Source organism: Panthera uncia, assembly GCF_023721935.1.
Source record: "Panthera uncia isolate 11264 chromosome A3 unlocalized genomic scaffold, Puncia_PCG_1.0 HiC_scaffold_11, whole genome shotgun sequence".
Lineage (NCBI taxonomy): Eukaryota > Metazoa > Chordata > Mammalia > Carnivora > Felidae > Panthera > Panthera uncia.
In genome coordinates, this window is record NW_026057578.1 from 29,121,846 (window position 1) to 29,133,564 (window position 11,719).

Here is an 11,719-nt window from a genome sequence, read left to right on the forward strand (position 1 = left end):
GGAAAAGGAAAAGGAAAAGGAAAAGGAAAAGGAAAAGGAAAAGGAAACTGGAGGAAAATTAATGAAATCTGAATAATGTATGGGGTTTAGTTAAAACAACGTATACTGGGGCGCCTGGGTGGCTCAGCTGGTTAAGCATCCAACTTTGGCTCAGGTCATGATCTCACGGTTCATGAGTTCAAGTCCCAAATCAAGCTCTCTGCTGTCAGCACAGAGCCCACTTCGGATCTTCTGTTCCCCTCTTTCCTTGCCTCTCCCCTACTCGCATGCGCTCTCTTGCTCTCTCTCAAAAATAAACATCAACAAAAAAAATAAATAAATAAACATCAACAAACAATGTGTCAGTACTGATTGTGAGAAATATACCACATTAAGATAAGATGCTAATAACGGGAAACTAGGTGCAGGAAAGGAGAATCCTTTCCTAAAGATCATTTAGGGTCCATTACACAATATCAATATTCAAAAAGGTAAAAAAATCCTTTCCACTAATGCCTCCTCTCTGCCGTGGTCTGGCCCATCTGCTATGGCACCCACAGCCAGGCTTTCTGCCATCCAGGGTCCCTGGACAATAGGACCAGTCAGAGGCCAAGGGCCAGCTTCCCCCAGGTGGGAAGCCCTCGCTCTCACTCTATATACACACCACAGCTTTGTGATGTTCCTTTTCTCAAGCACTCGTTCTCAGAAAGGGAGCCACTGGCAAACAAATGCTCATTAACCACCTTTACTGCAGAAGTCTCCATTCTCTGGGCATCTATCTTCTCCATGGCAGGCCCTAAACAGGACCTGGATCAGGCAGGATCCACCAACTCTTACAATGACCTCTAACAATTTCAAGGCCCTTAGGGTCCAGACCCCACCCCCTCTCTGACCCCTCTCCTTCTTGCTTACCTTGTTCCAGCCACTCTAGCCATCTCAATTTTCTTTAAATGCTCACTTTCCTTTAAACGGTATGCTCAATAAGCCAAATGAACAAAAATCCCCATCTCAGGGGCACCTGGGTGGCTCAGTCGGTTGAGCGTCCAACTTCGGTTCAGGTCATGATCTCGCTGTCTGTGAGTTTGAGCCCCGCATTGGGCTCTGTGCTGACAGCTCAGAGCCTGGAGCCTGTTTCAGATTCTGTGTCTCCCGTGCTCACTTCGGCAGCACATATACTAAGATTCTGTGTCTCCCTCTCTCTCTTCCCCTCCCCGACCCATGCTCTGTCTCTCTCTCTCTGTCAAAAATAAATAAACATTAAAAAAAAAAAAATCCCCATCTCAAGCTCTGCTTTTCAGCAGCAGCTTTATATAGGTTGTGTTTAGAGTTCAGGGCCAAATAAACCAGGCCCGCTCCTGAACCCAGTCCATGGCCCATCTTCTAGGTTAGGTGTGGGGAGCTGCACAGGAAGCAAGGCTGCCTGGTCAGGGCTCAGAAGTTGGGGGGGGGGGGTTGCCTCACCTTTTGTTCCTCCTCCAGGCGAAGGCGCTCCTCCTCTTTCTTCCATTCTGCCTCACGCTGGGACTCAAGGCGTTTCCGCTCCTCACGTTCAGCCTCCTCTGCCTGGAGAGAGGCCTTTGTAGGGGGCATATTCCCACTCCCAACTAGAGTTTGCCCACCTCACAAACAGGCCAGGGAAGGTAATGACTGGGCCGGACCACAGACCCAAGCTGCAGGAGACAGAGCCAGGCAAGCAGCATGCAAAGAGCCCAAGGTAAGGTTCTGACATGGGGGACAAGAAAGGCAGGACCCTTTCCCATTTCCCAGAGCTGCACCCCATCCCTCCTGCTTGCCTCACGCTGGGCTTTTCGCGCCTGTTTTTCCTCTAACTTCCGTAGTTTCTTGGCTCCAATTTTCCCTGACAGGTGACTTTCCACTGGCTTCTCGATACCTTCTTCCTCTTGGGCTGAGAACAGTCAAAGAAAGACATTTCAGCTCCTGGAGAGGACCAATGAGGATGAGTCCATCCTACTCCTTGTTCTTTTCCACATTGTGGGGGGAGGGGGGATGGGATCCCCTTCCTCCCACCTGTAAATGTCACTAGCCCAGTTCTGCCCTCCAAAGACATCTGTCATGAACGTAGAAATTCACACTCTGAGTGCGTGTATGCCAAAAAGTGTGTGTAGAGTGTGTGTGTGTTGAGGATAGCAGATAAGGTGGGGTAAGGGTGAGAAAATGATGGGGCAAAGGAACAGATGATAACTTTAGATGCTGCATAGCCACAAAAAGGGAGGTGTTGGGTTCCAATATCGGAGTGTCTGAAGATCACAGTCAGGCATATCTGGGCTTGCAGAGTTCTCTGGTTTGTTTCTGAGCCAAACCTCCAGGGAAGGATGGCCCCATGGGGAAATGTATCCCTCCAGGGAAGGATGGCCCCATGGGGAAATGCAACCCCACCTCATATCTGAAATTGTCCTCACTGTGGTCAGGAACGGCTGAGGGTTCTGGGCTCAACGCCTGGCCAAAAAAGATAGCTCCAACCCCAAGACTACCTAAAATTAAGGCTAGCTAAAGGTTAACTGTTGATGCCGGGGCAGCAGGAACGTCTGATCCCAAGTCTGAGACAAGGGGGATGGTACCACAGAGTGAGTCTTTTTTGAGTCAAAAGGGGCTAATTCCCAGAAGTACAAGGGCAAAAGCCCCAAATGCCTCTTCCTCAGGCTCACACCAGGTTTCAGCACTGGAGAAGAGGTATTTTTTCCCACAATCCCAGGGGCTCTGTTGGTCTCTCAGGGATATGGACGCTTCTGTCAACAAATTTCTTCAACCTCAAACACAGGTGATCTCACTTCAGGAACTACAGAAGCTCTTGGCTAGGCACTCTGGCCCTAGAGTGAGGCTCTCAGAAAATGAGTGTGCCGAAACCACTAAGGCGCTGGGATATGAGAAGTAGACTAAGGAACTTTCTGGATCAATCTGAAGACCTCTGCCCTCTTGCTTAGACACTGAAAACCAAGATAAAGGAAGAGGGGGCTGGCCTAATAGAATAGGGGTCAGGGTCCAGAACTGCTGGTTTCTGGGACCAAAGGATGGGTCTCAAGTATTCCCTACTCCAACTTTATCTTGTGGCTCCCAGACATGTCTCCTATACTCTAGCTTCACACTCCACTCTTCCATCCAGCTTTGGAGGTGCCCTTATGCCCTTAAACAGCCCCTTTCCCCTCCAGCCTGGGCCCCTCTCACCTGGGATGATGGCCTCCTCCTCATTCTCATCCACCTCTGCCCAGGCAATACGCTGAGCTCGACGCTGGGCCTGCAGGCGGCTGCCCAGGTCCCTCCGGCGCCGGGGCCTGCCCCCTGCTCTCTGCTCCTCGAGGTCCAGGGGCTGAGGCTGGGCCACTGAGCCTGCTACTACAGGCTGCTCCTCATTGTGCAACGACTCCTGGCCAGCTGTAGGGAAGAGAGGAACCACAATACTGTCTAGCAACCCAATCCACTTGATAGCAGGGAAGAACCCCGGATGTCTCACCCTCCACTTAACGTTCTCCAGGCTCCTGCTGCCCAAAGCACAAAGCCCCAATTTTCTCAGATATTAAGGCCTTTATAACCCAGACCCACACCTTGGTCCTATGCAGCAAGATCATCCGTTCCCTCTTGCCTTTGTCAATACCTTTCCATCTAGTCTGTCAGGATACTGCCACCCTGCAAGACAGAGATGAAGCCCTACCTCCTCCAGGAAGCTCACCCTGACCTCTCCAGACTTCATGTGAATGCCCACTGCAGGACTGCATCTATTGCTTGCCTCAACACCACCTGCCATAGTTTTATAAGGCATGCCAACCAGGAGCACACCTGCTCCCGGGGGCTGTGTGTTTCCTTCCAGGAAGACTTCTTGGCTATCTGCTTTACCTCAGCTTTCTCTCTCCTGCCCTTGGAGCATGTAGGTGCTCTGAAGTAACTTGTGGGCCCAGGGAGGGGAAGAGACCATATATATACAAATCCACATAACGACAGGAAATGGGAAATGACGAGAGGAAGAGAATGATAGGAGTATCTGAACTGTACCCTGGCAGATGACATGGCCTCCTGGTCGGGGTACAGAACAGGGAAGGTGCTCTCTTTGAAGGGGAAGGACAGAGGCTCAGGTAGTTACAGCTCGTAGGTAAGCACAAAACACTCAAGTGCCCCCTTCTTGGCATCCACTCTGGAGCCGGCCTGGGTGGGACGGGAAACCCCTGCGGCCTCTCCGTTGGGTGCCCCAATGAGGGACGGGAGTGTGTCCGCCAGGGCCTGGCCCTCTGGGTCTGGAGTGTCGGAAGGCGAGAAGAGGAATTAAGAGAAGCTGTCTCTGAGGTTAGGAGAGAGGTGTAGAGCGCTGCCATCTAGGCGGCGAGTAGGGTTAGAACGCTACGTCTGCGCCCGCTCCCCGACGCGCAGGAATGCGCATGCGTGCAGCTGGCCTGAAGCGCGACGAGCGCCATCCGGCGCGGAGCAACTCGTCGGTCCAGGCAAGCAAGGCCAGCGCATGCGCAGAAGCCGCGGTGCGATGGCCTACAAAGGCTCAGGCCAGAGAACGCGGCCCCACCGGTCCTGGAGCGGCGGTATCTCTTACCTGCTGTTGCCCGGCCCCTGCTGCGAGTCAGGAAATAGATAAGGCCGACAAGCAGAGCCGCTGCCACCAAGTATACCACGGGGCCCACCATGACGAAAGCTTTCAGGCGTAACAAGCTCTTCCACCCTGAGGCCCGGATCTCCCGGGCCCCGCCCAACGCCCACATGGCCCCTCCTATCCCCCCTCTAGACCCCGCCCACCACCCGGGGCTCCGCCCAGGCCGCACACTTCATCTCATTATTTTACCCTAAGGAATGTGGGAAGCATAAAAATACCCATTCCTTTAGGTGGAAATTATTGCAAACGGTTTTGTGCAGTGCGACATTTATATATGTTTTAAAAGCACTGAGCAATACCACACAGTGTTTATGAAAACATACATATATGGAAAAAGTACAATAAGATGCTTAGGAATGATATACACCAACTTCAGGATAGAGGTTACCTTTGAGGGTACAGGTGGGTCTGCTGGGGGCACTCCCTACTCTTTGTACTGTCAGGGAGAAAGAACATTTAAATCACTTTTAAAATCACATTTAAAAGGCATGTGTACAGGGAATCCACATAGACAAGACATTCCAAGACAATGAAATTGCTGCCTCCAATAAGACAAAGGGGCAATGTGAGGCTCACTAGGAGGAGAAGGGGTAGGGGACTGAGGATACAAAGGGAAGAAAACTCATTAGCAAGGTGAAAAGAGATATTTGGAAAAAACAAGGTTGCTCTATTATGCAGATAAATGCCTTCATAAAGGGGGGGGTCTCTGTTAATTAATACTTCTCTTCCTGTTGCAGACTCTCCTTTCCAATGTAAATTTAGGCAGTTGGGGGGGGGGGTGGGGAGATAGAGAGCGTTTCCTGCATCGATTGCGTTTTCATTACTTTTAACTCGGAATAATCTTTGTGCCACAGTGGCACATTTTGGAGCATCTCATCCTGTACCCCTTCACTGTTTTCGGGATGCAAAGAACTGGCTGAGGCAGTGGGCATGGAGAAGGCATGATGGATCTGAGAGGCTGTAGGGATGAGGGAATGAGGGAGTCAAAACACGGAGGTCTCAAGCCTGGGAGACAGGTGAAAAGACCAGGTTTGTTTTAGGCTATGCCAAATTTAAATTCAAAGGCAAGTAGCGGGATCTAAAAAAATGAAAACAGGGGCGGCTGGGTGGCTCAGTCAGTTGACCCTCAACTTCAGCTCAGGTCATGATCTCAGGGTAAGTTCAAGCCCCACATCCCACTCGCTGCTGTCAGTGCAAAGCCCACTTGGGATCCTCTGTCTCCCTCTCTTTCTCTGCTCTTCCCCCGCTGACGCTCTCTCAAAAATAAATATTTAAAACAAACTTTAACAAACTCATAGTTAACGAGAACAGACTGGTAGTTGGATGACTGGAGAATGGGTGAAGGGGGTTGACAGGTACAAACTTCCAGTTGTAAAATAAATAATCCTGGAGATGTACAGCATGGTAGCACGTTGACTACGTACTGCATATTTTAAAGTTAGTGAGAGTCAATCTAAAAAGTTCTCATCACAAGAAAAAATACATAAGGTGATCGATGTTAACCAGACTTACGGAGGTGAACGCTTCCAAATGTATACAAAGATCAAGCCATTAGTTGCACACCTGAAACTGATACAGTATTATATGTTAATTATATCTTAATTTAAAACAAGTTTTGTTCTTGTTTTTGTTTTTAACCCACGGTCAGACTTGACGGGAAAGGAGAGACGGGAGTGGGGCTGAAGATGAGGTCAGGATAAAGACCCAGGTTTGCAGCCCTTGCCCGGAAGGAAACAGCTCTCAGAGGCAGATTTGGAGGCGCCCGCGGAGAACGCGAACCGCCCAGAGCACAAGACTGCAGCTCATTACCGTGAAGGTTCTTAGCCTCCCTCGGTGCCCCCTTCCCAGAGTGGGGAGAAAGCAGGGTAGGGGGCGGTGGTTGCAATGGTCTCTTCTGGTCCTCGAAAAGAGCGCCCCTTGGCGGGAGGGCCTGGTCTCGACCGCCAGTCTCTGGAAGACCTCGCAATTCCGGCGCAGACGGGCCGCGCCATTTTCCCCCCTTCTAGCGCCCCAGGCTGTTCAACCAGATAAGAGGCGCTCTGCTCCCGGAATCTGAGCAAGGAAGCCGGGCCCCCAGCGCGGACTTCTCGCTCCAAAGGCAGCTAGGCTGCCGCTCACAGAGGACGCGCTTCCCGGGAGCCTTAAAGCTGCCTTGTCCGGGACGCTAAGCCGGAAGCCGTGCCGCCCGCTTCCGCGCGCCAGCCGGAAGTGCCTGCCACCCGAGGCAAAGGGGCTTCCTGTGGGTCATGCATGCGGTTCGGCATGGCGGCCCCCTTAGCCGGGAAGAAGATCGTGTTTGTCACGGGGAACGCCAAGAAGCTGGAGGAGGTGCCGGGAGGGCGCGGGAGGCCGACCAGTAGGCGGCTGGGGGGTAGCGTGTGGCAGGGCCCGCTGAGGATAGGGCGGAGAGAAGCGGTCTCCAGGTGGAGGGGGCACGGAGAGGCGGACCCGGGCGTGTGGAACGGGCTGGGCCTCGTGGAGTGAAACAGCCTTGTGTGCGGAGTGGGGCGGCCGGTGGTTGGCCTTGATAGAATGAAGGCGTTGACAGATCCGGGCTTGTGAGCTCGGGGTTGCGGGAGCCAAAGGAGTGCCGGGTCCATAGTACCTGTGCCAGTGGTCACCTATTAAGCTAGACCCCAAACCGTGCCTCTTGACACCCCTCCGGAGCTGATCCAGGCCGCCCTGCGGACCCAGGAGTGCCAGACAACGCGTGGGGCAGGCATCCAAACTGAGCCGTCCACGCCCCACCACGGTTCAGAAATGTGGTCCTCAGCCTCTCCAAGCCTGTTTCCTTCTCTGTGAAATGGGGATGGTTTGAGAGGTCTGTTTCACAAACCAGTTGGGTGGAGGAGTGAGAGAGGCAATGGATCCAGAGTTCCTGCCTCTGGGAATTTGTGGCTAGCTGTGAGGATTCTGCGGGTGGACGGATAGCCTTTGGCAGCAAGTAATAGGGACACCAGAAGTTTATATAAACCACCAGGTGACTTTTCCTAGTAATACAATGTTACAATGTGATGTCTCACAAGACTTGAGCCTCTCAAGGGCCTATCTAGTCCTTGTAGTTCTCTCTGGATGCTCATCCCTTTCCTGCTGGTGTTTTTCTGCTTCCTTCCCTCCTGCTGGAGGGGGCAGTGAGGCTTCTGCCATACATTAGCTCTGATTAGCTTTGCTTTGGTCAAGGGTTTGCCCCTGCTCAGTCAGCCATGGCCAAGGAGGTGAGTCATGGTGCAAGATTGGTGACATCCGCTATATATGTCTGAGGCAGACGAGTGGGATGCAGTCATTAGGGGCCTCTTCATTTGTCTGCAGTATAGAGAATGATAGCACTTTTGTACCAGTATAGGGTGTCCTACTCAGGAGCCAGAGCCCTGTGCTAATGAAAAGTTTGGGATCTTGAGGCCAGACCAGTCAAACAGACAAGTAGTGACATGCTGAACAGAGCACCATCACAAAGGAAATTCTGTTGTACAATTCTCAAAATATAAATATTTGTAGGGGCGCCTGGGTGGCGCAGTTGGTTAAGTGTCTAACTTTTGAGCTTGGCTCAGGTCATGATCTCACAGTTGGTGAGTTCGAGCCCTGCATCAGGCTGTGTGCTGATGGCATGGAACCTGCTTGGGATTCTGTCTCTCCCTCTCTCTGCCGCTCCCCAGCTTGTGCACTCTCTCTCTCAAAACAAATAAATAAACTTAAAAAAAAAAAAGGAAAGAAAGTTCAAAATATACATGTTTGTGATCTAGTTAACATATACTTTATTAACGCATTAAAGGATTCAATCTAGCAGTGTGTAGTTACCATACTTTTATTTTATTCATTTATTATTTTTTTAATGTTTATTTATTTTTGAGATAGAGAGTGACAGAGCACGAACGGGGGAGGGGGGAGGGGGGGGGAGAGAGAAGGAGACACAGAATCCAAAGCAGGCTCCAGGCTCTGAGCTGTCAGCACAGAGCCCAACTCGGGGCTCAAACTCACTTAATCGTGAGATCATGACCTGCACTGAAGTTGGAGGCTTAACCGATTGAGCCACCCAGGCGCCCCTGTTACCATAATTTTAAAAGAGTATTGTAAATATTGTGAGATTCTGCTCTAGCTATAATGGAATATGACAACATGTGTGATTTTATTTTTTATTTTTAGAGAGAGAGTGAGCAGAAGAGAAGGCAGAGGGAGAGAATCCTAAGCAGGCTTCACACTTACTATGGAGCCTGATGCAGGGCTCAATCCCACAACCCTGGGATCATGACCTGAGCTGAAACGAATGGATGCTCAACCCCACGTGTGTGATTTTAATAGATTTAAATGTCACAGGAACTGCTGACGCTGTTTTGGTTTTCTATATTCACAATTGGAAAAGATGCTAAATTTCAGCTAGGGAGTAGTGAAAATAAAAAGGTATTTTTTCCCATCCAGGTTTACAGGCTTCTTGAATTCTGGGTAACCCCCGATCGAGAACTGGAATAGGAGGCTAGGTAGAGTTGCAGGGAGCAGGGAGAAGGGGAGAGGGTATTCCGGGTAGCTGGTTAACATGAACAGAGAGACCTGAAGTAGGAGGGGTAGGAGGCTGAGCAGATGGGGAAGCTGACCTGCTGGAGTGGGGCTCATGGGCCTAATTTGGTAAGCCTGAGGGGACTGGCCCGAGAATTACCTGAAGAGAAAAGTGGACGACAGCTTGTGTAGTATGGGGAAATTGTTAACAAATGGTGATAAATGTTCTTTCATTTTGGAACAGGTCATTCAGATTCTGGGAGATAAGTTTCCGTGCACTTTGGTGGCACAGAAGATTGACCGTATGTCTCTGTTTTGTTTTATTTTTGAAAACTCGTTCCATTTCTCTGTCTCCCTGTGACCTGACTCTCTGTGTGTCTGTTTCTCCAATAAGTGCCAGAGTACCAGGGAGAGCCTGATGAGATTTCCATACAGAAGTGTCAGGAGGCAGCTCGCCAGGTGCTTGTTCCTCGCGTGTCCCATACTTGTTCCTCTTGTCCTGGGGGCTCCTGGGGGCTGTGCCTGCTGGGCTCAGGCAGAGAATAATAGGGTGGGCACAGTTGGTCAAAACTTCAGGGACCTGCCCAGGCCAGCTAGATTGGGGCCAATTAATGTTTCTTTCTTCTCAACATTGACTGCATAGTATCTCCCAGACCACCACACACACACACACACACACACACACACACACACACACACACACACTTCTCTCTCTGATTTTCAGATACATACATTCCAATCTCTACATTGTCCCCACACACATCTATCTACCGCTGCACTCACACATCTCTGTGGAATTGAGAAAGAGCACTTTATGAAGAGCCTGAGTGTGAATCTCAGCTTTCAGCTCTCCTGTTGCTGTGCCTGGAATAAGCTTTACAACCTGCCAAGTTTTTGGTGTTCCTATCTCTAAAGTGAAGATAAGAGATTACCCAAGGGCTGTTTCCTGTAGCTGTTTCCTGCTGCTACAGATCACAACTAGCTGTGTGTCTGGCCCCAGCCAGGGTGGCCTAGGGATTCAGGCTAGGGACAGGGCCTACTCCTGGTCACAGGTCTCAGGGCTCCATTTCCATGTGCTGCAGGTGCAGGGGCCCGTACTGGTGGAGGATACCTGTCTGTGCTTCAACGCCCTTGGGGGCCTCCCCGGCCCCTACATGTGAGTGCTCCCCTTGCAGGCACCTGGCCACAAAACCCCCTCAACTTTGAAATGATTGGTTACCTAATACTGTGGGTCATTCACTGTCTTGGTGTCAGCACCAATATTTCACATTGTCCCGAGAAGGGATTAGGGATGGGGGAGAGGCATGCCTTTCTTTCTTTTGTAAAGTGTGAGAATGTGATTGTGTAAGTGGAGATGGGCAAGAGGAACCCACCCGCTGGAGAGGTACATTCGTGGCAGATCAATTTCAGGAAAAAGGAAATAAGGAAGTTGAGATCTGAAAATGGATTTCCTTAAAACTGTCCAGCGCCCTGGACACCCTCAGATGGTCCTTGTGTATCTCTAGGATACAAATAACCCCGATTTGAATACCCTTGGCCGGGGTTGGAGGACATACGCACAGAAGTGCTTTTGCTGGGTTTTGGATATGTATATGCTGAACTTTTGGATCGCCAGTATGTCTGCCAGGGCAGCTGCACCTTACGTATGTTGCACCATACCCTCACCGGCGCTTATTAGGGCTTCAGTGTTTTGCAGTGTGGGGGATGTGAAGTGTTACCACATTTGGTTTTAGTTTGCATTTTTCTAATTACCAGTGAGGTTGAGGTCTTCATAGGTTTATTGATCTGTGCATTGCCTGTATGCCTCCATCCTTTTTCCTATTATTTCTCTTCATTTTGAATTGCGGCATTTTCCGCCCTGTCACGTGGCCTTCCCAGGGCTCTACTCCCTGGGGAATGCAGCCCAGAGAAGATGGTAGGAAGCTCCAGCTGCTCCTGTTGTCTGATTCACCTTCGTTTCTCTTGCAGAAAGTGGTTTCTGGAGAAGTTAAAGCCTGAAGGTATTAATCTCCTTTATTATTCTCTTCTTTTATCTATTGGGAATTGAGAATCTGGAGGTGGTCCAGTGGAGGAATCCCAACTAGTAATCAGGAATCTCAGGTTCTAGCCCCCACCATGGAGCCTGTGTTCATCTGTTTCACTATCTATAAGGAGCAGCTGCCACTCTCCCTACACACACCCAGCTCCAGGGAGCTCTGAGAAGATGGGAGTGGGAGTGGGGGTGCTGTGAGTTTTGGAGACAAAGGGGCTGCAGTTTATTCTGGCTGAGAGGGCTGGCCCTATTGACTGCTGGCCTGTCCTTGCCTTAGCGAGGGCCTGGGCTGGGGGACTGGCCGCCCCTTGCATACCCTGTCACGTTGTGGGCCAAAATGTCCCCTCCTTAGGTGCCTTAAAAACACTTTATATTATGGAGCATTTCAAACATACACAGTAGTAGAATAGAATAATGAGCTCCATGTGCCCGTCACCCAATTTCCAGGGTTATAAGCACGGAACCTATCTGACGACATGTATAAGCTCCCCAAATTTGGTGGCTCCCCCGTCCAGGGACTCAGGGATGGGGAGTAAGGCTGGGAGCTGAGCTGCACAGCCATCACTGTATCTCCCCCCCCCCCCCCCCCCCCCCCCCCCCCCCCCCCCCCC

General features: G+C 50.8%; 2 protein-coding genes across 2 annotated transcripts in view; one reads left to right on the plus strand and one right to left on the minus strand.

The window, feature by feature from the left end:
- DDRGK1 (DDRGK domain containing 1) overlaps positions 1 to 4,701 on the minus strand; it is a 15,597-nt gene extending 10,896 nt beyond the window's left edge. Inside the window, exons 1-4 of the mRNA XM_049650066.1 lie at positions 4,532 to 4,701; positions 3,163 to 3,369; positions 1,773 to 1,885; positions 1,441 to 1,542 (exon numbers count right to left, since the gene is read on the minus strand). Of these exons, the coding sequence (XP_049506023.1) occupies positions 1,441 to 1,542; positions 1,773 to 1,885; positions 3,163 to 3,369; positions 4,532 to 4,697 (588 nt within the window). The 5' untranslated portion in view covers positions 4,698 to 4,701. The remainder of the gene's footprint in view (positions 1 to 1,440; positions 1,543 to 1,772; positions 1,886 to 3,162; positions 3,370 to 4,531) is intronic.
- A 1,829-nt stretch (positions 4,702 to 6,530) lies between these two features.
- ITPA (inosine triphosphatase) overlaps positions 6,531 to 11,719 on the plus strand; it is a 10,454-nt gene continuing 5,265 nt past the window's right edge. Inside the window, exons 1-5 of the mRNA XM_049650070.1 lie at positions 6,531 to 6,916; positions 9,321 to 9,378; positions 9,471 to 9,535; positions 10,159 to 10,232; positions 11,045 to 11,076. Of these exons, the coding sequence (XP_049506027.1) occupies positions 6,839 to 6,916; positions 9,321 to 9,378; positions 9,471 to 9,535; positions 10,159 to 10,232; positions 11,045 to 11,076 (307 nt within the window). The 5' untranslated portion in view covers positions 6,531 to 6,838. The remainder of the gene's footprint in view (positions 6,917 to 9,320; positions 9,379 to 9,470; positions 9,536 to 10,158; positions 10,233 to 11,044; positions 11,077 to 11,719) is intronic.